At 41.6% G+C, this 26,724-nt stretch overlaps 1 protein-coding gene across 1 annotated transcript; it reads left to right on the top strand.

Moving 5' to 3' along the window:
- Window positions 1–214: 214 nt before the first annotated feature.
- LOC142365854 (uncharacterized) lies at window positions 215–26,277 on the top strand. Its single transcript, XM_075447595.1, has 5 exons — window positions 215–760; window positions 11,351–11,432; window positions 11,574–12,088; window positions 17,681–17,734; window positions 25,121–26,277. The coding sequence occupies exons 1-5, from the start codon at window positions 692–694 to the stop codon at window positions 25,244–25,246; spliced, it is 846 nt and encodes a 281-aa protein (XP_075303710.1). The 5' UTR covers window positions 215–691; the 3' UTR covers window positions 25,247–26,277.
- Window positions 26,278–26,724: the final 447 nt, after the last annotated feature.

Raw genomic sequence — 26,724 nt, 5'->3', positions numbered from 1 at the left:
ATATCAATATAAACTTTAAAAAAAATACATTTATCTAATTTGTTCATTCGTTTATTTATTCAATTGTTTTAAAAACGACATCCCATGTTTATGAGCTGGAAATGTCAACAGGGAGGACAGCAGTGTGGCTTTAACTCGCAGCCCACCTCCTCGGTAGAGTATGTGACGTCAGCCCGCTGCTCAGCCAATCAGAGAGCCGTACGCTCAGGCCGGAGGAGAACTCTCCGCGCTCGTGTGGCCGATGAGCATTTGGTTGTGTGTATGTGTGTGAGTGTGAGTGTGTGCGTGTCTGAATGCGAACAAGTTGACATTATTTTTTTAATTTTTACACCTTCCAGTGAAAGCGTAAGAGCGGGCGAAGCCAGGAAAAGATTAAAGAAAGCCTTTCCGCCACCAAACTCTAATGAACTCGAAGATACCAACTTTGCTCCAGGCAGCCTGTGAAAACAAGCCGCATCTACGCAGTTTCACAAAATTCGGTGCATCATCTTCAGCGACCCCGTTCAACCTGGAGTTGAGGCTGCGTGGCCGCAGACGGAGCAGTTTTGTCGTAGTTGTGGCCGGTGGCACAGTTTAGACCCGCCGTGCGGTCTGTGCGGTCGCCAATGAAGTTGCAGTAGCCGTCGTTTAGGAGACAGTAACGTTAAAGTCGGTCATTGAAAGGGGAAAAGCCATAAGCCACTCATTGAAAATGTTAAAGACGCTGACGAAGAAGCTCAGGAGACATTCACTCAATGAGATACATCCCTTCCAGCTGAAGGTAAGTTGGACTCAGTTGCTGTCGGAGTGCATGGCTGTCAGCACACCTACACTGTAGCAGAGAACAGCTGAGAAAGACATTAATGTCTGTGTGAGAGCAGCGTGCTTTTACTTCTTGTCTTGTGACAAAGCAGCAATGAGTGCTCAGCTTGTAATCTGACTGAACGGGTTAATAATAACTTCATTAACGCACTTACTCCTCTCTCTCACACACACGCACGCACACACGCGCACGCCCTCAGGTAGTTCCCCATACTGAGCAGTGTCTCTGGAAATATCCCCTGTGTGCTCTGATATGTAAGCAGGCGTTGTTTGGAGTGTTCTGTCCCTATAAGCACCCATTCATTACCACGTTTGAAGGAATTTTCTCTTTGTGGCTTAACAGGATGTTGCCAGATGTTTACAAAAAAGATCCAAGTTGCTACAAGTGCACTTTTCCCCATATTTGAGCATAGTTATAAAGCAATAACAAAATATATTGGAAAGTTACTATGAAGTACTTATTTAAAACAGTATGACATTTGCAGTATACTTACAAAACAATTTGATAAATCTTTATTTCACTACTCTGACATGTAAATTATTGCGTACACAGCCACATTCTGAAGTATACTGTAAGCTGTTCCACTTTAGCACACAAAAATAAAATAAAAAACACTTCAAATTCTGTTTTTCTACCATTTTATTACAACTAAAATGCACTTAGCCCAAAAACAAGCCTTTCCAAAAGAGTAAGCTTCAAAATTCTTCTTCTACCATTTAATGTACTGAACACATTTGTTTTTCACCAGGGCTTTATCCAGCTACAGTTCATCTGTTTGTTATTTGAGACAGTAAATCAAGACAATAATGTGTCCACACACGCTGGCTTGAGCTTTTGTGTTAGAGAAAAGACCCAATCATGCCCATCTCATCAACCCTTTCATAGCTTAATGTGTGAATACACACAGAGAAGATCATTCCGTACAAAGAGTAGGAAAAACAAACATCGTTTCAGAAACCTTATGGTCGGGAGCTGGAATTGTCCCAACATCTACAGTTTTCCACCACTGAACCCACGTACGTGCTCCTCAATTGTTACTGCTCAGTTTGCATAATGCCTCTTTTTGGTCAGTGGAAAGGGGAATTGTATCCTGCATGGGTCACTAACTTGCTCCGTTCACAACACTATTGTGCATCAACCAAGTGCATAGTCGCATGGCAGCCATTTTGTGCCAAAGTGCTCCCCCTTCAAAGGCCCCGCTGTGGGTACAGGGGAGAGTGTGCCATCCCTATTGTTTACTTTTGTTTATGTTTGTGTTTCCCCGCTCGGTGAAAAAATCCTTTCTTCTGAAAGCTGTTTGTGTGATGACAAGAGTTAGCCGTGAGTAATTCTGATACAGGAGAGATCTCTCCACTGGGCTTTTCCACTGGGAACAGTACTGATTGGAAAATCTGGTATCCAACGTTCAACCTGCTCCAGTACCTGCTTCCATGAAGAAACGTGTATTAGATGTAGTGTCCTTATAAACCACAGTGCAGGGAGACGGTTAATCAGTTTGTTATTTTAAAGATAGTTGAATCATTTTGAGTGTTTTTATTTGATATTCAGGTCCCCAATTAAAATACAGACATTGTTTATAAATGGAGCTGCAAGAAGAGAGTAGACTGAGTTGGAAGATGAGATTATGAATGCTGTTCTAGGTGGGAGCAGTCACGATATTAAAACATGAATATGAATGAAAATGAGAGGAGCGCTGAGCTCATGCTCCTCCACAGCTGCTTCAACTTCACGTCCGCATCAAAGTTAAGTTTTTCATTGTTCTCTCTTGAATAAGCAGACTGGTTGCTACACAGGGGGTTTGGTGGAACAGTCCATTTTGCTAAGGGACCGTCCCAACTGAGTGAAATGACCCAGAAGTATATGAGCGGCAGCCATGATGAGAGCAGTTCTAATTCTCCAAAAGGCTAAGGAAAGGAGCTCCAATGCTTCCTTTAAGATCTCCTTTAGCATAGAATACACCGCACCATCCTTTATGACAGAAAGGAGATCATTCTTTCCCACAATTCCTTGCAGCTGCTAACTTTGATTCCTGTGGATGAATACGAAGACAGAAGGGTGAGTGTGAGGAGCCTGTGACAACAAGTTATTTCAAGTAATCAAGTAATATCTCTAATACGATATATATGAGCTAACCTTCATGTAGCAATGTGATAGGATTGAATTAAACATTATGTGGTCTTTATGCGGCAGACCCACATCATAGCATCTTTGTGTGGTTGAATTGTTGTTGCAGGGCCGGTTGCCTTTTCCTTTAGAATTTCTTCTTCCATCTTTCCTTTACCCCATGTTTTCTATCAAGGTCAAGGAAAAGGGCTTAGGAAAAGACGACGGGTACATTTTTTTTAGCTATTCGACTGAGCCACTGGCTCTGGATTTTTAAGCATGACTGTCACAACAGTTGAAAACTTGGCCCTCAGCCTTTGATGTAGGAGTTGGTGCTACTATAGCTGCAGTTTTTCAGGGCAGGAGTAAATACTTTGGCAGTCAAAACTGAAAGAACTGGTTCTAAGTTAAGCTCTGGCTCCTAACTAGCTGTATCACCGATTTCCTGGTAGAACCCAAGGATCTATTTTAGTGCTTATACTTGTATTGATATTTGTGAGTCTAAACAATATAACAATCAAACTGCCTTGGTTTCTATCTTTGTACAGAATCTTTAGGTTTGTTCAAACTGTGAAGAAGCCGCCTACTTAGAGGACCTAGTTTGTCATCTCTGTGCTGTGGTGTCTGGTGTTTATTGGCCAACATTTTGGATCTGCTCCATTACCTTATGTGGCTTGAAATGAACCAACTTATCAGGTACTTTTTTAAACCCTTTGTCAGGAGAGGATCCAAGCTTGGTCAGGGAATTCTCACCTGTGGGTGTGACGACAAAGTCCTGCACACACCGGCACATTTCCTTGTTGTCTGAAGAGAAAAGGGATCAGAAATGTGCGCGCTCACTTTACAAATCTGTGGGTCTGGTCTGCAAAACGTACGATTTGGATTTCTCACCTGTGTGCACGGATGGTTCATCCATGTGATAGATTCACAAGTCCAAAAGCACGTTTCTGAAACCAACAGTAAGGAATTACGCGTCTCTTTTTTTTATCTTCTGACCCGAGGTGAGCTTTGTGGTGCACAGTTGTGATGCTCACTGTGAGAAGATGTCATATACTGAAGGCTCTACTCGTACACACAAGGACGTTTTGTGACCCGTGTCTGTGTCACCACAGCTTTACATGTACAGTCTGAGTCTGACACTATCTGCAGCTGAGTTGTGTTGACTTGGATGGATGGACGTTCCTTGCTTGCCACTTGTGGACATGCACAGATAACTTGTTAGAGGCTTGGGAATTCCTCACTTCTAAAAACACAGTTTTTAGACCTTCGTGCTTCACGGATATCTGTGTAGTCGTACTTTTTCAGTTTGAAAACGCAGACTGTCTGTTAGGAATGTGTAGTCTTGTTTCAATCTTTTAGGAGATTGCTTCAGTGGTTATTTTCAAGGACGGGAAATTACTTCCAGAGCTTTGGAACACATTTTGCGAATGCTTTCACAGACGGGGTTGTGCTCCTAATGACAAGTAAACTTGTATGTTTAAACATCATTCATGTGCCTCTTTAACACTAGCCTGACTAACAGCAGGCGCTGTTGCAGCAAAATAAAGTTATTTAGATCCTATTTAAGGACTTTAGTCCTCAGTTTGCTGTCTTATATGAACCCATTTCAGTCCATTTTTCCAGTAGTCACCTTTAGTACAAACAGATTTTAGATTCTGGTTTGCACATGGCCCTGCTTCTCACCTGTAACACAGATCATATTTGAGTTAGAAGTTTGTGCAGCGGTCAGAGTCACTGGCTGAGTCCAGAATGACAAATTCAGTGCAGATGAAATTGGACTAAAGGTCTCATGAGGTCCTGTTACAGTACTCCTCCCAGGAGCTCACAATGCTGCTTAAATCCACATCACGAAGAAAATCCAGCGACGTGTTAGAAAAAAAGAGATTCAACCATCTTTGACCTTGTGTTGTGTGTTTAATGAGAGGGGGAATGGAGTGTGACAGTGTCCATGTCAGCGTGGAGGGACGAAGCAAAGCAGATATGTGTGTGAACTTGGTGGTGTGTGTACGCTGTGACATTGCCATTGATCCAGCTTAGCAAGCTGCTCAGTGTTGCAAGGGACTGACAAGGATTTCATTCAACTGTTCTTGACACACAAACACACAACTCTTTGTCCGTCTTTGCGTGTATGCACAAAAGCAGTTTTCATGCGTAATTCGTCCAGTCTTCTTTTCACTTTGCTTTTTTGTCTGAGCTCCATGAAGTATTCTTAATAGGTACCAATTTGAGATTAGTGTTAATTGCAATTTATACTTCATATCTGGATTTTTTAATGAGCCTTTCTAGCAAGAGTAGACATAATAAAATCTTAGTTTGACCTCCGAGGAGACTTAACAATCCCTATAGGTTGGGGGAAAAATATATGTTCACAGGTCATAGTCACAAATATGGTTTACAGGACTAGTAAACATGCCTGTACTGATTTTGAGTCAGGGTTCTTTAGGAGAGTACTTTAGTAGAGTAAATAATTCTCAGAATTGAGAAATGGCTTTAATATGTTGCCACAGCAGTTTGATACAGCTCAGCACGTCTGCAGACCCAGTTCAAATCCTCACCGCCAACATAAATTAAATATTTATTATGTAAAGTAGTGGGTTCCTGTAGATTATTTAAAAAATATATATAAAAATCACCGTCAGTGCTCAAGTTGAAGACAATATTTGAATGACATGTGAGCAGCTGCATTTGCACTACGTGAAGTATTAGATATTTCAGCCTCAAAAGGAAGTAATGTACTTTCAGGAAAGGGCGAGCAGTGCCCAGCATGTCCAATTAGTCGTAGTCCTGTCATCATTGTTCAACTGCGTGATGGCAGTTGAAACTCACTTCCTCCTTTTCACTGGAGCTTCATTGCTCTCTGAAGCTCAGACCTGTTTGTGCAGCAGCCAGTCAGTCGACTACATAGCCTAACCCATGCCCAACCACAACAAAACTATACTCTGAAGCTCATTTAGTTCTTTAACAGGAACTAACAAGAACTTTGTTTCCCAGGAGCTAAAAGTACTCAGATCTGTTGGTCATAATGACGCTCTTTTGTGGTTACTCTTTTACACATACACTACCTGACTTGGGAAAGAAAATTCACAGTCTGGGTTGAACTAATAGGTACGAACCTGCCATTAATTAGCTGTGATCAGTGAACATTCACTAAACGAGCATGTCAGAGGACACATGCTGTGGTTGTGGAGAAGACATTACTCTCATGGATAGACAAGAAGTTAAGATGGATACAATACTTTATTTATTTAGAGTCAAATTATTGACCTGCATCAAGCCAATGACACGGGTGAAACAACTAAAACTGGGTTAAGAAGTCTCTGACACATTATTAAAACATGGACAGATAGTGATGAATCATCATCTTCAAGGAGGTAAACGGGGTCGTAAAAAATGATTCAGGATTGAAGATCGCTTCGAGGTTTTGTGAAATCAAATAAAGGAAAAAAATCAACTGTAGAACTCACGGCAGTGTTCGGTCATGAAAGTAAGAGCATTTCAGCACTTCCACATGCACTATGAGAACTCAAGGTACTGGGACTAAACAGCTTTGTGGCCTAAAGATTGGATTCTGGAGCAATGGCAAAAGGTCGTGAGTTATGATGAGTCTGGCTGTACTCTGTTCCAGAGGGACAGGGTAAGAAGAGCGGCCCAGTGTCGACTACACAAGGCCGTGGGGGCGGCGCTATGAACCGAGGTCGCCTCACTTGGTCAAGTCCAAGTTTAGCAAAGTTGTGTATCCAAAGAAAATGACTGCCTGACTATACTGAATGTCCGTTTTTTTATTAATAGATTGTCTTCTCTGATAGCATGGTCCTGGGCCACTACAAGATGGCAATGCCGCGGTTTACTGGGCTAAACTAGTGAAAGAATGATTCAGGGAACATGAGACAGGGAGCATTTTCACACATGGACTGGTCACCACAGAGCCTAGAGTTTAATCCCATTCAGGATCTTTGAGGTGTGCTGGAGAAGACGCAGGGATCCGAGTTTCCCATCATTAGTACAAGATTTTGGTGCAAAATTGCTGCTGCTCTGGACAGAAAGCATGTTGTGACATTGCATGAGCTTCTGAAAATGACAGGGAATGTGTGCTCTAATCTAAGCTGAAGATATTCCAGCTAAATATTCGAGTGTGACTTTTTTTGGCCAGAACATATTCAGAAAACTTTAGAAAACAAAACGGGGAAATTCATTTGCAGCAACTCAAATATTTGAGTTTAAACGTGATTCAAGGTGTTTAAAAAGAAGTGATTTAAGAGGATTGCTGCTATCAGCGCTTAAAAGCCTGACAGTCGAAGGAATAAAAGATTTCACGTGGATGTTTAGAGCTTTCCGTGGGGAGAATAATGTCGGCCAGGAGGCAGCAAAGAGAATGTGCTGAACAAGATGTGAAAACTAATGATAGTTTTTGTTTTGTGAATCACGGGATTCTCCCTGAGAGATGGCAAGCTGTTTGGTCAAGCTCCAATAATCATGTAGCAGACTTTAACAGTGCTGGTAAGACTGTTCTTGTCAGTCAGTTAACCAACAAATAAAGAAAAAAAAGGTTTTCAATAGAATAAAAGAATTAAAAAGAGTTGCATAATATGATATTACCGACCTTGGGAAGTGTTGTTTTCTCTCTGTGCAGTGATATCTGTCTGATATATCTGAATGGTAGTCGATTAAATATTAGAAGTTGGGCATCTTGAGATAAACAGTTGGTGCAAGAGGGTCCAAAATAATGCCAGTCAAACTTGGAAAACTGTCAGTTTAATCCAGCTGCTGGTTTAAAGGTGATTAGAAACGAGGATGAGCTCAGTTAATTCAAACAGCCTCTGTTTCTCCTATGATTGAAAACAAAATATCTTCATTCAGAACAGCCGTTGACGAGGCTCCAGCATACAAGACTTCCACATTCTTGTCCATGCGTTGGATGTTCTGACATCTTGTTTTTGCTATTTCTCACCTGTGCTGTGACTTCACCAAAATGTGGTAACACTGCAGCCACAAGCAATGGAGTTGTGCTGTCCTTCATCTGAAACTGATACTTTTGGAAAAGTGATATTGGTGGTTGTGAGTCCAGGCTTAACCACAGAATCTCAGAGGGGCTGGAAATAAATAGTACATTTTCAGTTAATCTGTCAAGCACTCTTATTTTCAGTTGCTGTTAAACTGTTGCTGACTGAATCCTTGATCACAAGCTTAGTGATATATTTTGATTGTTTTAAGATGGAATACCATGAAAACATTCCCAATAAGCCCAATGTTCTGGGAAAGTGGTGCGACAGTAGAGTGTGATGAATAAACCTCCATAACTCCCATCTAACATCAAACTTTGCCAACCTGTCTAACCATAAGCTGAGTATCAGTTTGGCAGGATGTTGTGTTTGTTGCAGCAAGCTATGCCAAAACAGACACCAAATCAGGTGTGGGTGACGGAGGAATGCATGAAACGCTGTTTTGTTCTCTCTCACACTTTAATAACCCCTCACATCTGATATTAGATACTGTTAGCGTGTCATAATGTGTTGAGGCAATCCACTTTTGACCTGATCTCGCTTTACATAAACTCTAACGTTTCAGAACACTGTCCATGTTATTGACGTGGCTGTAATGTGTGAACGTTTTTATGTATCGGGACATAATTAACCTTAATCTGGTTCTGAGCAGGTCTTAAAATGAGAAAAAATACAATGTGTGAGCACATCTTTAAAAGCAGTCAGTTCGGGTGTGTGTTTAACACAATGCCAAGGAGGAAAGACATCAGCAGTGATCTTAGTGAAGCAATTGTTGCTGCCCATCAATCTGGGAGGGGTTATAAGGCCATTTCCAAACTATTTGGAGTCCATCATTCTACAGAGAGAAAGATTATTCACTAGTGGAAAACATTCAGGGCAGCTGTCAATCTTCCCAGGAGTGGACGTCCCAGCAAGTTCACCCCAAGGCAAGTGCACCAAAATACTTAAAGCTGACAGGTTGGACACAAAAACACTTAAAAGCTTATTTCGTTTTAAGCTGGGGTTCAGTATTGAGTGTGGACGGTTGTGTAAATGTGTGAGCTAAAGCGATTCAGACCCTGAATCACATCATTACTAAGAAGTGAATCCACATCCTACATGTACTTTCCAATCTGTGAACAACAGCCTCTGGGGCACTCCCTGGGGGGAAGGAAATGCCAAATCCTTACCGTCAGCTGAACTTCTTGTTAGACACACAGTGGTCGCTCTGTGGAGAAACTTCTAGACGTTCGGGTCAAAGAAACCCAAAAAGAGAAGCTGCTAAATCTGCAGCTGTATGTGGTAAAATAGGAACAATTAGTAAAGAGTGAGCTGATCTCACTGAGCATGAATACAGATTTAAACTCTTGTCTGCTGGGAATACAGTTAGGACTAGAATTCATTGTTAGCATCCCGCTGCATCCTGACATTTTTTAATAAGTAATCTGATGTTTCATGGATGATTTCCAACAAGAATTCACTGCAGTTTACTGTGTAGCCAAATCCCTGGGCCAAAATACATTTCCTGCAAACAGTTATCCCTCAGCATAATTTTCCTTCATGAAGTAATGCTGCACAACTCGAGACCACCACAAGGTTTCGTGTCTCAAATGCTGGCGCTGGGCCTCTTCATTGAGAATCTCTCCCACAGCTCATGTGGCTTTGAAAAGCAAGAAGGCTGTACTCGGGCCACTTCCAAATATCTTTTTTGTCTCTAAAATGTACTCTTGGGTTTTGTGCTTAAACAGTGGTTTAAGTGTCATTGCATTTTTGTTATTTTCTGTGTGTTATCGTGCCATAAGTAATTCATCTTTCTGTGGTGAACATTAACATCAATCCACGTCATTTACAGGTAAAAATGTGCATTAGATTTATAGTTCTTCTAAGAAACTTTTATTCTTCAGTGGAACTAGTTGTGATAGTTTTAGTAGTAATATATTAAGTATTTTTCAGTTGATTTTTGATGGGAAAACGGAGTTAGAGCCATATGACGTAGCAAGCAGATTAAGATGTAATTATCCTGAACTATCTCTGAAACCAAAAACTGGATTTTCCATTTTATTGTGAAAACGTGTCTTTTGCTTTTTGGGATTTGGAACCTTGGCTGCTTTGCCCCCCCTTTTCACACTTTTTGAAGAGCTTCAGAGAGAAAAGGAGGCGTGTGAGTGTGTTTGTGTGTGTTTTGCAGACTGGATGGGAGGACACTACGTCTGTATGGATGTGTGTAAGCACACACACGTGCACGAGCACAGATGGCAGCTGCTCAGCGAAGCCTCAGAGTGGTAATTACTGAGTGTGAGGCGCATTACTTAACTCGTAGCGTTGCAGACTGCAGGGTATCTGTATTGTTGCTGCTGCTTGTAAAGCAGGAATTGATTTTAAAGGGACAGACTCGTTTAGGTCGTGGGAAAAGAAAAAATAAATGTACTGTTTGACAACAGTGTGGCCCAACAGTGTGCCAGGCTTGGTTTTGTTTATTGGGGAGTGAGATCTGAGTAATATGGCTAACTAAGCAAACCACTGTGCATAGCTCACATTTACAAACCATTGTTAACGTTTAGATTTATCTTTGCTGTACTTGAACTTTAGGTGGGTCTTAACAAACATTTGTGATAAAATGAATAGCAAAGTCCAAGATTCTTTTTTGTGGCGTTACCTAATATTTTCTCTTGGGTCAGTTGCTCAAAAAACCTTCAATTTTCAGCATAAGTGTGACACTTAAAGCTAAGAGCTTGTGTTTAGCTGATGGGCTCCCTTGAAATCATTAAGGAATTTATTATGTTTTAAAAGGTATTAAAATAGAAAAGCTTTTAGCTTTTGCTAGTCTGTCAGAAAAGCTTCAGATTTTCCAAACTCAGAGTACTCTGATGGTAAGTCACTCGCCAATCAAAGTACTTCATAAAAAACTATTAAAAAAAACAACGATTTTTCTGTTAAGACTCAGTAAATGAAGCTGCACACTGTTCTCTTGCCAATTACTGCCAGGAAAAAATGAATGGAAAATATGGCATCTGTCTCTGAGTAAAAGTAGTCTTAGACTTAATCTTAAATTCTTGAGAGATTCCTTCAGTACAAGACCAGAAGAAGGATTACCATTTCAAGCAAATCAGAAAATCTTAAGGACAATATTCAGGGGTGTTCTATGCAATTGGTTTGACTGTATCAAGAGTATAATTGTAAGGTGTGTATGTGTATGAATCTCAGTCATCTAGGACGGTCATGTGCTTGAATGGAATGAAAGGGAACTGTCAGAATGGAAGAAATGTGTCTGGTGAAATGTGAAAGGTGAAACATCTTCAAGAAGTGCAGTTTCCTTTAAGCATTTAGGGTGAAATGTGTGTTGCCTGGCATCCATTCCCTGATGGATGCCAGGCAACACAATTCAAAAAGGAGAATTAGGAGAAAGCTGGAGGTTAATTTCTCATGGCATATGTGTGCGTAAGTAAAGGCTGAATCCTTTTTCCAGATTTCTTACCATGGCGGAGGAGAGGGAGTAGAGAGCGATGACTCAGAAGGCGAGAACCAGGAGCTTGCACAGATTGATAGAGGTATGTGCTCAGAACCATCCAAGCTATTTTCTTGTAAATAATAATTCACACCCGTTACAATCACGTGTTTTCCATCAACATGATATGTCTGTAAACTGTTTGTCTCAACCTTCTCCTTTGACATTTCTTGGCCTCCTCCAGAGAGACGGAGAAATTGCGCCCTCACCCCTTTGGCCACCAGCCAGCAGCACAACCAGGGTCCCCTCTCACCAGCCCGGCTGCGACGCCTCCGCCTCCTTTTAGATGCCAATCTGGATCGCCACTCATCAGAGGAAGAGCTTGAGCGAATCAGCTGTGGTGACAACAGGAAGTGGGTGTCTGCGCTCCCGCAGCGCCACGGCGATCACCACAGCAGCGCCTCCAGCGACGAAGAGGTGCGAGACCTGTGCGGCTGCAGGTCGCCGCCTGGCTCTGCCAGGCCGCTGGTCGAACCTGGCACTTGCTTGGCTGCCTCTCCCAGTCCTGTGCTGTTCAGTTCCAGCCCACCACGAAGCCTCAAGGGACCCCCGATGAGATTTCAGCTGCAGGTGGTGCAGCCAGTTGCACGGCCCATCATTTTGACACACTTTGACCAATCTGCACCTTACAGGAAGCATCGGCACAGCTACGGTGGGGAGCCGGGGAGACCCAGCCTGGATCTGGAAAAAATGCAACAGGTTAGTACCAGTTGTGCACGACAACACACACTGCGATAGGCGGGAAATTGCATGTTTACAGAGCACTTTAAAGCTATTACAGGTCATAACCAGTGTCTGGAATTTATTTTCCAACTCACAGTTTTATCTATGAAAGCAAATGATTAGAGGTCTTAAGGCCAAAACTATCTCAGCCTATTCTCAAACTTTAAATGGGTAAAAAAAAACTGCAGAACCGGCTGCAGATTAACTGAACGTTGAGTTAGGGCGTCCAATGGCGATGCTCATCAATAGTTAATATATTCAAGCCTGAACAAAGCGAAATAAGTTTTGATCTCAATAAATCCCTATTTTTTTCCACTCTGAGTAAACCTTATGAAGGTTTTATTATTTTAACCCTCAAACTCCTCAAACTCTGCGCTTTCTGCATGCTCCATGAATTCCCAACTTTACTCCACCTTTGGATGGATTTGTGCAGAAATTGCCAGATCCAAGTCATTAACAGGTGAAGTCAGTATAATAAAAACCATTTCAGGTCTGTGCTTCAAACTCGGGCAGAGATCAGATGAAAGACGCAGTTGTAAATAACACTGAAACACATTAGAGACTCAGCTTTTTCTACATGATTATTTTTTTATTTAATGTCACATGTTAACCTGCCAAGTTGATGATCTACTTTGGCACTTGACAGGTGAGCGTTTCAGTTTCGAAAAAATCATATTGTGAAATGTTTTGAATAGCTGTGGCTTGTTTGTCAAGAACTTCAGAATTTTTCGTGACATGAACAGTGATGTTGGCAGAAGCTGGAGGCTTGGGTTAAGATTCCCATTAAATAGTTATATATTCCATGAATTTATAAGTTTCCCATAAAACAAATGTAAGGGAAAATCATTCCACATCAGTTCTGCTAAAATTCCAAACTTAAAAAGATGTTTGATTGGATTCGTTTAATTAAAAGTTCCATTACTTTTTGTTAGTTTTCTAGGAAATGATAAACTTCACCAATAAAAACCATATGGATACAAATGCAAAAAATGCAAAAAATGACGTTTTTTGTTTAAGTTGGTACAGATTCTAGTGTGTTTGTGTTCTGTAAGACAAAGCAGATAAAATAAAAACATTTCAAACTCCATATATGACTTCATGGGGACTTTAAGACATGTAAGGGCCATCCAACATAAACTGTAAGCTGCATTCAACAGCCTCTGCTGTAAGTTAGCTCATGAAATTCAACAAAGATCTGAGGACACATTTTATCCATACTTTTGTATTAGTATAACATCAGTTTGTTAATGTTAATGAATTGTAAATTTTAAGTTTATAAAGTCTAAATACATGCAGAAAAGTTGGAAGTACAGGATTCCCATTCACGTTTGATAAGATTAGAAGTATAAAGTAACATAAATTAGAAATACTCGAGTAAAGTAAAGCTCCCTGGGGGTTATATTTTACTGCAGCACTTTGGTAAGAATGTATTTGGCTGTGCAAGCTGACTTTTTTTTGTCAGTTAGTATTGCTGGAATTGTCTCACACATCATCTTATTCTTTCCCTCAGTGGGCTGTTTAACATGGGGATTCAACTAAATTCTGGATAAAAGGGGTGCAGAGTGAAGTCATTCTGTGTGTTTCAGTGTGTTACACATTATGCTAGAAGATTGTGTGGTGACGACATTGAGTAGCTAGATTGATATTCTTCCTCCAAATAGTTGGAAACCTCCCCAGGATTTAAGTTTCTGCATAAATATCCATTTCACCCAGAGTTGAAGTTTATTTTTCAGTAATAGCAGCGCAGCTGTCACGTGTAAATAGATATTTATCCACACAACTATAACAATAATCGAGGCGAAGAGCCAAAAACACGACGACGGCTACCTTCCAAACTCGAACTCACATGGCCACACAAAATGCTCGCACAAGCAAACAAAGTCTTCCATTTTCATCGCCGGACCCTCGCCACCACGGTGGTCTGGCTGGAGAGGGATGAAGGAGAGGGAGGCTGGGACGGCAGATGTCCGCCCTCATTTCTCACAAAGGCTGGTGAGCGAGGGGAAACGATGGAGGGGTGGAGGCAGAAGGAGAGGATTAAATAAACAACAGAAAATTGACAGCCACTAATGAGTCATGGAGAAGCTGGTCCACTAATCATTAAAATCCAATAGACTTGTTGGCCCACACTGTGGATGGGAAAGGGTGTGTGCATGTGTGTGTGCACAGGGGGAGAAACTGCAGGTTTCATGGGTCCATATGTCCAAGAGGTTTTTAGAGGGAAAGAACAGATGATGAGAGACAGCGTGCAGCACTGAGAGGGGTGAAAAGAAAAAATGATAAAGAGTGCATGTGTGTGCATCTATCATCCTGCCTGTTTGTTTGTGCCCGCATGTGTACATCCTCCTGCCTATGTGTGTGTGTTTTTATCCTATATCGGTGTGTTTATGTATGTGTGAGAGTGTGTGCACACTCAGTCAAGTGGAATGGACGGTGCTGCAGGGAATACAAAAGGGGGCCTACAGAGGTAGCAAGCACACCCAGTCGGAGTCTCCGATTAACCCCTTAGATGAACAGCCTCCACTTCCAAAATCTGCCTCAGTTTCTATAAGGACTCCATGTAATATATTTCACAGATGTTCTCCTGGAGGTTAAACCAAAGAAAGAAGTTGTCAAAAAGGCAATTTAAAGGTGTCAGAAGAGCCAAGGGAATGATGTGTGAGAGGTGGAGGGAGTGAGAGCCGAACTCCTTTTACATTTATGACAGTTAGTTTAATATGAGAAGCTTTTTTTGCATCAGAAAACTCTTCAATGTTAGATTCACACTTCTGTGCAAAAGTGTTGATCCAACCCTTATTTCTTTAGGTTTTGTTTCAAATCAGCCAGACAGTTTTTTATCTTAAGACATTGGCTGTTTTTGTCTGACCTATGATTTTTTTTAAAGCATGAAAAGTCTCCTAACTCAAGGGATGAACCAGTGTTGTGTTCAAACATAACAGACAACTTAGCAAAGAACCAATCTTAAATTGTATCTTCAGGCACTAACTAGCAGCCTGTCACGAAGACACATAATTTGTTCCCACTTCTTTAGTTGCATCTATGAAAAACACCAGAGATAACACAGTTTGAAAATGGCGTTTTTTCACCAACAAGCTGATTCCCAAGGAGCTGATAACTTGGCATATCTCAGCATGGTGTGCACTGTGATATGAGGGAACTGCTAGTTGAGGACAAAAGATGTGACGGGCCTAAAAACTAAGGAAATGATGAAACTTGGAAAAAAAATCCAGCAAAGGCCTGACACAGGAGCTGAGAGATGCATCTGGACCTTCAGCTGATCCATCTGCTGTTGGCCCAAGCCTCATCAGAAATGGGCTCCATGGAAGGGTGGCTGCTCCATGGAAAACTTGTCTTAAGATGGTTCAGGCTGTGTTGAAGAATAAAGGTGCTCAGAACAAATCGTCTTTAATGTTTGCACATGATTCAGTAAATCCCTGCACTTCTTTCCTGTTTTACTGACAGTATAAAGAAATGAGGGGTGTCTCATAACTTTTGCAAAGAAATGAGACTAAACAAAGAAACAAGTCTTAACTCTGGTTTCAAAACTCCGATCCAGTACTTCATAAGATTAATGACTGGCAAGTTTGGCTATAGTACCCACCGGAGACCAGATGGGCCTGGAGCTGTACATTTCTGCCCTCGGTTTCCCCGAAAGAAAGGGTTGAAGGGTCAGTGAGTTCCTTTCTTTTAGTGTCTGATAATCCCTGTTAATCCACGTCATAGATGAGTCTGTGCCATTTGTTGATGTAATTACCTCGGCAGAGCAACAGTTTGGGAAGCAGATGCTGTTTATGGACTGCAAGAGAACAAAATGTGAAAAAAGTACAAGCAAGCAAACACTTGTTGCTCAGGTGTTCAAAGAACTATTTTATGCAGACTGCAGTCAGTCCGTTGGCTAATATATCACCCTATTTCCAAACAGTAGGCTGTGAATCCATTGTCATCTACCAACCACACAGCGTTTGCGTCATAGAAGACTCATTAAAAAAACAGGCATGCAGAACCTTGCCTTCTTTGTGTTATATTTAGAACTTTATTTGTTGCTACAGTCCACTTTCTTTTCTCCCATCTGGTATTTTCTTTGATTAGAAATCAATTATCTTTCATTGTTCGTGCATATGATGCTCGATAGCACAGCATGTGACTGCAATAACCAAACAGAATGCTTCCAGCTCTGTAATGTTGCCAGGTTGGTGGGAATTTCCACCCTTTGCAATGAAAATTCATCCAAACAACTGAACAAAACCACAACTGCCATCGCTGTGCTCTTAAGGCTGCCAAATCTGTCAGCTTTGAAGTGTGTGTATGTCTGAGCCATAACAGTTCCCTGTTTGTAATCTATGTTTTTAATATTTTATTTATTATGTGTATTGGCAGCATTTCCATTAAGGCAGCCACACAAGCTACATATTAATACTAACAAGTAAAAATGCTGTAAAGGATTAAAGCAGACAGCAGTTGTCCCAAAGTATTCATAGCTTAATGTGTTTTTAATATCAATAAAGTTTAGACTCAACAGCAAAGGTTCGAATGTCTTTCCAGCAGGTTTTTAAAACATTTTTTTTATAATAATCTCTGAGATCCTGCTGCGCAAGCAGAGGAGAGTGGAACCAGTTTTAGACCTGTCAGGTAAAAAAGAAACAAACAGAAAGAACTAGAGGCTGATGTTAGCGGCTCAGCTGTTCACAGCAGGGAAAACTTGAACCCCACATCGCGCCCTTGGGTGCCTCACCTGGATAAAAGGCGATAGCGACGCTGTAGTGCAGCATACAGTGGATGCATTTTATGTTTAAATATCTGCACGGCACAACAACTTACATGCTTATACATGCTGGAGAGATTTAAACCCCAACTATAGAGTGAGCGTTATAGAGTGTTTAAGCAGCCCGCTCTCAGATGGACTTTTGTGGCAATGATACAGACAAGATGAGGGTTGGCAGGAGGTGAGCATGAGGGCAAGTGAACAGCAGCTTTCTCCCACATCACAACAGCAGGAGTCTTGTGTTTCCATTCTCTCTGTGTTCCTTAGAAGCTGCCTCCCCGACTTGAGACAATTCAGTGATTGTGTGGTCCCTCCACCCCCACTGTTTTTTCTCTTTTCTCTGAGAATAGCAAAACTGCGTGGATGTGGAGGGGAGTGGGAGACAGGATATTGCATAAGCTTCATTGACCAACTGTTTAGTTTAGTGAGACAGCTGGATTTGCCTCTCTTCCTCCTTCATCCTGATTCAGCCTCTTGTCACGTCATACATTGGTATTAAAATAACCCATTTGAAATGCCTGAATGTAGTATGATGCTGAAATTGAATCAGTACTCACATGCACATACGCCTGGAGCAGCCTTTACACACACGCACACACACACACAAACCACTACAGTGTGAGGTTTAACATTAGAAAAATGTAACTGTTTAAGACAAAGTGCCCAAGTTCCATAAGAATGAAGACTTGAAACCATTTGTGGATTGTCACATTCAGCCACAGAGGAGCTGCTGCACAGTTTGTAATGTGTAGACAAAGAAACTTTGCCCTCCCACAGCTGTCATTGAGCATTCTTGTTCTCCACAGAAAATGCTGCTGAAAAAGAACTGTGGAGGGAAAACGCGAACCATGAAGATCCGGGTGAGTTTATTTTCATCCATTGTTTTCATACTAAACAAACAGACTGAGTCTAACCAAATAAAAGCAACATATTTATCCAATGTACAGCAACAGGTTTCCCCCCCAAGGGCAGGTCTTAAAACACCCTGAAAAGAAAGTCAAGAGGGGAGTGTCTCCATTTTGAATTTTGTTCCATTTATGAGGAACATAAAAGAGAAAGCAGCTAATTCAACAGCAACGTCTCTGTGTTGAAACCATGACCTGGTTACTCAAGAAAAGCTACAAACTTTGTTGTGTCCAGTCTCAAGGAGGAACTCTCTTTTTTTTTTTTCCTACCAAACCGAAATCCCCAGCTCTGCCACTGTGGAAAGGGAAGTGTGCATCTGCAATGCTGCTGGCAGCATAGCTGGAAGTAACATTCAGGTTGTCGTCCTTAAGTGAGCTGTAATGTTTGCTGAAAATACCACCCTGCTGGTCTCCTTTTCAAGCTTATTTTTGGAATCTTCTAAAAGCCTCCAGAACTGAACCAATGAGAGTCTGGAAGTTTCAAGAAGTCCTATTCTCTGGCAGTTGCTGGCATTTTTGGCAAGATAGTTGTCGATTCCCACCAGTTGGTTGAGGTGCGGCTGTCTTCACTGGTTTAGTGCCCACTTGCTTCATATGTGTCTGTTTCACATTAGCATGGCTGAACAAGATAGTCTTCAATGCCATCCTGAAGTCTAGCACTGCTGCCATGTTTAGATAACAGCAAAGTTGATTCCACAACTTGTCCAGTTTTGGCTACATCCTGCCAGTGTCACAGGCAAAAGCCTTAAATAGTTTCTAAATGAAACCGATAGCAACGATTTTCTTGAGTAACCAGGTCATGCTTTAAAGGGTCAAATAAACATCTCTCTCAAACCAAAACAATCTACAGGAAGTATGCATATTAAATGTCATACAGTCGACAAGACAAATTTAGTTAGAACCCTAAAGCTGTATCTATAAATGGTTTTAATTTGATAATCAAAACACTTTTAGCTCTACTGTCTTGTGCTATTTGCACAACCAAATTTTTATGGCAGGTATGTATCAGAGGTAGAAATTATTTTGTATTTATGAACAGCAGGTAACATAATGACAAAGGTGCGTGCTCAACTAGGGGCCAAAAAGCAGTTATCAAGGTTTGTCAGGCAGCCAGGCTCCAAAACCAGAAGAGATGGATGAAATGAGCTTTTTGCTATGAGCAGAAGAGAATTGTTGATTCAGGCCAGTAAAAGAGTCCCAAAGACAAAGAAGTATCTGCAGCATTTACTTTGTGTCTCAAAGTGCAAAACTCTCTCATAACAACACCATGAACATCATCATGTGCATTTAGGGATTCTTTTGTATAAACACTCTGTTTGTCAGTGTCATACTGTGTGTGTGTGTGTGTGTGTGCGTGTGTGTGTGTGTGTGTGCGTATATCAGGCGATGCAGTTTCTCATCTGGACATACTTAATCACTCTTTGTAAAGAATAGTGCTCAGACGGGGTAATTTCTCCAAATATATCATAACAAAGATATTTGTGTGGTCCAGGCCAGCAGGGGAATCAGCCACTGCCTCAGACTAAACCGGCTGTTGCTCAGCTCGTGTACAGGATGTTCGCAGGAGACTTCATTTCTGCAAATCGCGGCAGGTTGCAACATACAACTCGTGGTGCCATTTAGACAAATATCACCAGCTTGCATTTTCCATCAGTTTTTGTTAAAAACCTCTAAACTATGAGAGGATTAGTAATTTCATTATTGGAAGGAGAAGGATTTACAAACAAAGAAAATACATGATGATTAAGTTTATCTCGGTCTCCTCGGTGCCAGCTGTGGTTTTTGGCTGACACCGTTGCTCGCTCTGGGGTTGTGAGAACCAAATGTCTCTTTCATGTGTTTCTTTGTGGCTCTTTGGTCCCTTGCTCTTATAATTTATTTATGCAGGCATGACTGACATGTAGAGGACTCAAGGACTCATGTAATACCATCCCACAACATCAACAGCGATTAATAGATGGTATTTTTCTTGCTTCTTGACGGGGGAGTTATTATACTTTATAAAGGGTACCAGCAGCTTATTTGCTTGTGTAGCGTCAAGTTTTTTCTGCTTCACGTCTTTAACTGGTTTATAGAACAGAAAAGTCCTCTAAATACAAGATGGACATAGTGATTTAGTAGTAAGTTTTGGCTAAAAATAAAATCTTGAATATTAGTTTTCTTGTCTGCTCCGCCTGAAGTGGGAAACAATATCTTTACTTTCTGCATCTTTTTGTGTCTTTCCAAGTAGAGAAAATGATAATGGTCAGAGAATATAAACACAGATTGCACACAGAGGCCTCCTCCTTATGATCAGGGTGTCAATTACAGCAGCGATAAGGTCGCTTGGTTGCCCTGTGAACAGCCAGGCCTGTCCTGTCGCCAACACCTTGATCTCTATCCAACTTCATATTGGGACAGCATCTGGCTTCAGTGTTTGTTCCCATGCCCTGCTAGCTGCAAAGCTGTGCATGAGACGCCTGAAAATCTGATAGCATCATGGAGTTATCTTGCAAATGGCTGAAAACTGCAGGGAGAATTAAAACGGAGAGAAAAAATAAGAAAATGGGGCTTTTTTTCTGGTTCAGGTTTGGTTTATCTCACTCAACAACATTTAAAAGCCCATTAGTGGTCTTGGAACTTTTCTCAAGATTGTGTCCTGATTGATCCAATAATCCTCTACCGGCTCTGCACTGAGCTGCGTGCGTGGTGGTTTTGTTTGAGGGAAGCTTGCAGGAGTGGCGACTGGAACGAGCCCGGGCATCTTGGCAGAGCAGGGTACTCCAGAAGGATGCACAGTGTGCTGAGAAAAGTGACGTTATTATCACGTTGTGTGGGATAGTGTGAGTGGAACCTTGTCACGCACACGCTTATGTGTACACACACACATACACTAACTGTAGCAGCATCTCCTGTGCTGAAATCTTACCAAAGTCCTGATTCGGTCTTAATTGTTTTATATTTTGCTTCCAAGCAGACAGACTTTCTTGTAATCTCTTGAAGTGTTCTTGAGCAATAGTTCTTCAAGCTTTCTGAAGGTCTTTTCTTTGGACATTGGCTACTTTCAGAGGAATTTTTTCTTGTTAAGGCACTTTATAATGACCTATGAATCATTCAAACATAAAAACAAGGCACTAACTTAATGGATGAACCAGTGTTGTTTCTACACAGAATAGACGGCTTAGCAAAGAACCAGTTTTAAATGGTATCTTTAGACACTTTGTTACTTTTAGTCTGTCACAAAGACGCATCATTTGGATATTTTGTTTCATTGCATCTATAAAAATGCCAAAGATAACACAGTTTGACAGACAGAAAATAGTATTTTTTGCACCAACAAGCTGATTCCCAAAGAGCTATTAGCTAAAAACTTGGCATATCTCAGCATGGTGTGCAGTGTGTCCTTCAAAAATTGAGGAAACTGGACAAGTGAAAGACAAAAGAAGAAGTGTCAGGCCTAAAGAACTATCTACAGCAGAGGATCAGCATCTTAAAGTGATGTCCTTAAGAAAAAGGAAAGAATCCAGCAAAGACCTGACACAGGAGCTGAGAGATGCAACTATTCCTGAAGACGACTCAAGGAAATGACAGAAAGCTGTGTTGAAGAATAAAGGTGCTCATACCAAATATGGACTTTCAAGTTTGTTAGAATTGTACAGACTCAGTTTTTGCCTTATTTACTATATTTACATTCATGTTTGCAGATGTTTTAGTGAAATGCTGCATTTCTTTCCTGCTTTCCTGAAAGTATATAAAGAAATGAGGCTGGCTCAAGACTTTTGTACAATACTGTTTGCATTGAAGTTTGTGTGATGAGCAGAAATGTGAGGAGAAAGGAACTGAGGATGATTTCTAAGTGAGTGCCGATGAGAGGTAGAGCAGAGGAGGAGTAGGAGGTGGAGGAGGTGGAGTGTTTGCGGTTCCCTTGTGGTGTATTTCCAGGGATGGAGTCATTTTCCATTTATAGCCTGGCCGGCTGCGATCTGTTTAGCTTCTCTGAAACACAAGCATTGCTCATTATCCTCTCTTCTCACTGGTGGAGCTGGTAGTGTTGTCCCCGTCAGTGACGTCTGCGGGCACTGGGTTTGTTCCAGCTCATAGATTTTACTTGAAGTGAGTACACAGTGAGTATTTGAGGCATTTGGAGGCTTGTGTTGACTCTCTACACTTTGTGTCACTCTGTACTGTGCGGCACTCATCTGTCCCTCCCTCTTTATCTGCAAACCCTTGGTTTCCTGGACACGAACCAGAACAGACACTGGATCTGACGGGGGCCCTACATTTCAAGCATTCAAGCATGGGAGTAGTTACAGGGGTTAAGGAGGTCGATGGTGGTTAGTGTGTGTGTGTGCGCTTTAAGAGGAGGGGTCATGTGGAAGCAGTTGGGGGGGAAGAAAAGATTTGGCTGCAGTTTCTGCTGCTGAGGCCTTTTCCCTTCAGGGTTTGGAGTTGAATAGTAGTGTGAGTAGAAGGCTGCAGCAGGCAGGAGTGATAGCGTCTGGTTTCAGCCGCCATAAAGAGGAGGGCGACGATTGATCGAGGTGAAGGAAATGGTGCAGATATGGACAAAGTGGACGGAGGAAACTGTTGCATGCTCTTTGGTTTTGATTTAGGTCAATTAGATGGGTGTGATGCAAAGATATGTTTGGCTCCAGCAGGACAAACACGATCTTGCAATGATTTAACAATTTATCTAGAAGTTGGATAACATAAGATTGAATTTCAGTCAGGACCACTTGCATCAAAAAGATAATTTAACAGCCATTTATAAACCATTTCTACATTAGAACATGTAATGCTTGAGGTTAGAGAGCGCAGGAGCAAAGAGTATTCAGAGTTCAGAACAGAGCAGACAAACATGACATTGGCACGAAAGAAGAAGCAGATTGATCAGCTGATGCCCCAAGATTTGTGGACTAACGCTGTACTGGATTTCAGTCAGGAGGAACGACGACACAGACTGTCCTGAGATCAACAGCAGAAACTCAAATTTTACTCTTTAACTTTATTTTAAACTTTGAAAAACTTTGACAGGGTTCCTACAGTTTGCTTGGAATTAGCTTTTAGGATCTACCACAATATTTCTAAAAGACTAAAATCTGAAATTATAAAAATGAATCAGTTATTTATTAATTCATTATTTAGTCATTAATTAAAGGGGAAGTTCGGTTTCTTTAAACTTGGACCTTATTTCTGGCATAAAATATGTTCATCTACTCACTGATAACAGTTTGGTGAAAGTCGGCATCCTTCGGATGATATTTAGATTACTCGAGATCCGGGCAGAGACAATACAGCCTCTAAACAAGGCATTATTCTGTTTTTATTTCACCAATACTTTAAGACGGATGAATGAACGAACATGTACTATTGGACTGTTAGTTCAGAGCTGCCGTGTTGTTGTTATTGGGGGCTATCGGGGGGCTTTCTACACACACGTCTAGTGGGATGACGTCATCTACGCGCGCCGCTGCAGCGCAGCTCATTCACTCCGTGCTCTGTGACGGTCGGCTATCTTCACATGAAGTTTGCTGCTGCTAGTTTTGTGCAACATGGCAGAATATTTGTCAGATTTTAATGACGTGGATGACGACTTTGAGTACGATGGAGTGAATGAGCTGAGCTGCAGTGGCACGGGGGGCTGGAGCCTCTCCCAGCAGTCATCAGGCGAGAGGCGGGTGGCGCCCTGGACAGATCGCCAGTCCATCACAGGTATTTGGTGTCTTCTCAACCAAAATGCTGTGGTTAGGGCTCTTCCCTACGTGTGAGGAGGAACTGGAGCATTCATACAGTTCCAAGTCCACCTTATTGATTCTGTATCCTAAAATACGATGTGGCCGTTTCTTTGAAAAGCGTTAAGAAGCCTCTCATCAGGTTACACTTGTGGCGTCAGGGTGCATCTGAAAACACTCACATCTACTCAGTCTTGAGTTTCCTTGGGTTACGCATTCACATAGGACTTCACCTGCATTTATTCACAAGCTTAGTTAAGCAGTTTCAGTTCACTTTTATTTATTGTACGAAATCACAACCAATTTCATATCAAGCCAATTACAAACCAGTGTATTGTAATAAAATCATAATATAATTAAATCCAATTAATTCAATTCCAAATCAGTCCAATCCATGAAAAGCCAATTAAAAGTTGCCTGGCTAAGACAACCAACAGATTACGTTGAAACGTCTCTTCAGTTCAATCCCCCATCTTGAGCATGAGTAAGAAAAGGTGCATCATGGAAGGTCCCCCAGCAGTCTAGGCCTATATCAGCATAACTACGCTTACTATAAGCTTTATCAAAAAGGAAAGTTTTAACCCTAATCCTTTAAGGTAGATCAGGTTAATTTTTCAAATTTAAAACTGGCTCGTAATACACGCCTAAAAGAACGAGCCGTGTCGTGTTTTTCTCGGAGGACAGTCTGGAATCCTCTCATCCAAGTCCTGCTAAGACCGGCGGCTGAGTTGTTTATCAAGAAAGAAGCAAATTATAACACAAAACCTCAAAGATGAAACATGTTTGCTAGTTTCTGGGGGTTAGATTTGAGCCTCCCACGGCTGGTTTCTGTGTCCTGCTTACTTTGGCTCGTATACGTCAGTCATCCTGCAGATGTGAACGCAGGATGACTTAACATTTATTGAGAGCCGTCCTGATGTACGACTTCCCCTCCTGCAGTTGGACTGACTTGCAGCTACCATATGGAGAAGTTCTTTGCAGAGTTCACATCTTTCATGTTTACTACAACTTCTAACTGGACTGTGATGTTCCCCATGCCTGACTTTTTGCCTGTTTAAATCAACATTAGTGTATGAGACAGCTCTGACTTGTTTTGGGATTTGTTGCTGAGTTACTGCGGCTCGGTTGTCAGTTATGGATCCCTAAAGATGTTGGCTGAAGTCATAGCAACACCTGTAGCCCAAATACATGGGATTTCTTTTTTTTTAAATGCACTGATGTCACTGGAGTCAGGTACAGTGATGCATCTGTCTCACTTAGTCTGCATGTAATCAGCTCATTGCAGTTTCTCACAGACTTCAGCAGCCTCTGGAGAAAGTGCTGCCTCACTGCCAAATCCAACAAAGTCATTTCCTGTCGTTTCCTGTAGGGAGGAAAATGACTCGGGCTAATTTTAGACGGGGGGGCCTGTCGAGCCACAAGAGGGGGGAGGAGGTGTCTGTGAGTGGAAAAGCATTTATGTCACTAAACCTGCAGTGAGAGTGAAATAAAATCTGTGTGAAAATGTTGGAATGACGTGTGGTTATTTTCCACAATGACTACAGAGGTTTTCACTTCTCTCTTAAGCTGCTCGGATAAACAGTGATTGAGCAGTACCTCTGACGCCTCTGTCAACTCTTTGTGTCCTCAGAATCTGACCAGCAATCGTCCTCCGCCGAGGTACACCTACGACCCCTCCATCTTCGCCTTCCGCTCCTTGAGCACAGCGCCCCCCTGCAGCCCCCTGACTCCATCTGACGACCCCCCCTGCTCGTAAGCAAGACACCGGCCACACACCCCCACCTCTTCATTCCCGGACGGCTGCTTTTTTTGTGGCTTCTGCAGCAAGATCAAGGAGTGACTGTTCTGAAACTGACTGCTGGAGAGACATTTGTTTGATGGTGGAACTGTTGCTCTCTCAGGTAATCCCTCCCTGTCACTTTGGTCAACGCCGAATAAAAAAAAATTAAAAAAAAGCAAAACACGACATTTCTGAGGATTTCAGGTGTTTCCAGGATGTCACGAAACAAAACACCAACTGCGGACCAAGAAGGGACAAGACCACCCATTCTGAAGCCTGAACTCCATTTTAGTTTGGATCAATATTCAAGGGAAATAAAGCATGTTAGACAATCAAATGGTTCCAGGGTTTCTTCCTCTAAACAAGGCGAGGTGAGTCATGTGCTATCTTGTAATTGTTGACATAAGACAGTGGTCACATTTAGCTGTCTGAAAAACTACTTCTTTGGATGTGTGTTACTGAATATGCAGGTCATGCACTACTCTGTCATGAGCTGCAACAGACATGTATGACCGTAGTTGAATTGTTGACCTTTGATGATGTCTCTTAATGAATATGACACTTGTAGTCCAGGTCAGAGTTACTCGTACCCTCTTTTCTTGCATGAATATCACAGTTTTGCAGAAAGAGAGATCTGTGAAAGGAAGTATGATAGTTTGCTGCACATTCGTTTGCTAAACGGTGCCGCGTTCTGCATAGCCTACTCGTAGTGTGCCATTTCTTTTATTTTCCAATATTGTACCTCATTACTTTCTAGGTAGAAGAGGACCACTGGTATAACTACAACATCCCAGTGTTTCTAAAGATCTCTTAATGCCTTGAAATGACATTCCTGTTGTATGAAATTAAACTTGAGGTACTTCTCAGCCCCTGAAATAAGCTGACGAATCGATTGAACACAATGTCACCACTGTAACTGAGATTCCGCCGAAGTGAATGTAACATTGTGACATGTTTTTGTCCATTGTTGCACAAAAATGAATCAATAAAAGCCTTGTGGCCTCTTGTTTTGGAGGTGATTTTATCTTTTTATTTAGATGGTATGCGGTATGAAATGGAAACATTAGGTTGGATAACAGTTTCATTATTTAATATCGAGTTGGATCTAATTTGGCAACAATAACTGCTTCAATATGTCGAAGAACAGTAATAAACGTTAAGGACATTAGTTTTGACCCTCAAAGCAGAACCTGTTCCACCTCTTTCAGATACGGTGGAGGATGGAAGTAGTTTTTAAAAAGTAACTAATTAGGTTAATTGGCAAAAGGGCATCATAATATCATCAAAAGATTCAGAGGATCTGGAGACATCTCTGTGAACAAGGGGCACAGCATAAGAACAATATCAGATGCCATGATCTTCAGGCTCTCAGGCAGCACTAATGCAGAAATGCACAGATGGAGGTTAAAGCCCCGTCATGCAATGAAAAAGCCGTATGTGGACATGATCCAGAA

Source organism: Odontesthes bonariensis, chromosome 17 (assembly GCF_027942865.1).
Source record: "Odontesthes bonariensis isolate fOdoBon6 chromosome 17, fOdoBon6.hap1, whole genome shotgun sequence".
NCBI lineage: Eukaryota > Metazoa > Chordata > Actinopteri > Atheriniformes > Atherinopsidae > Odontesthes > Odontesthes bonariensis.
The sequence above is the reverse complement of the archived record's forward strand: the minus strand, read 5'-3'. Positions and strand labels throughout refer to the sequence as shown.

Coding starts and splice junctions, on each gene's coding strand:
- LOC142365854 (XM_075447595.1), top strand. CDS start 692: ATGTTAAAGACGCTGACGAAGAAGCTCAGGAGACATTCACTCAATGAG. Junction 12,089..17,680: donor ATCTGGAAAAAATGCAACAG/GTTAGTACCAGT, acceptor TGTTCTCCACAG/AAAATGCTGCTGAAAAAGAA. Junction 17,735..25,120: donor CGCGAACCATGAAGATCCGG/GTGAGTTTATTT, acceptor TTGTGTCCTCAG/AATCTGACCAGCAATCGTCC.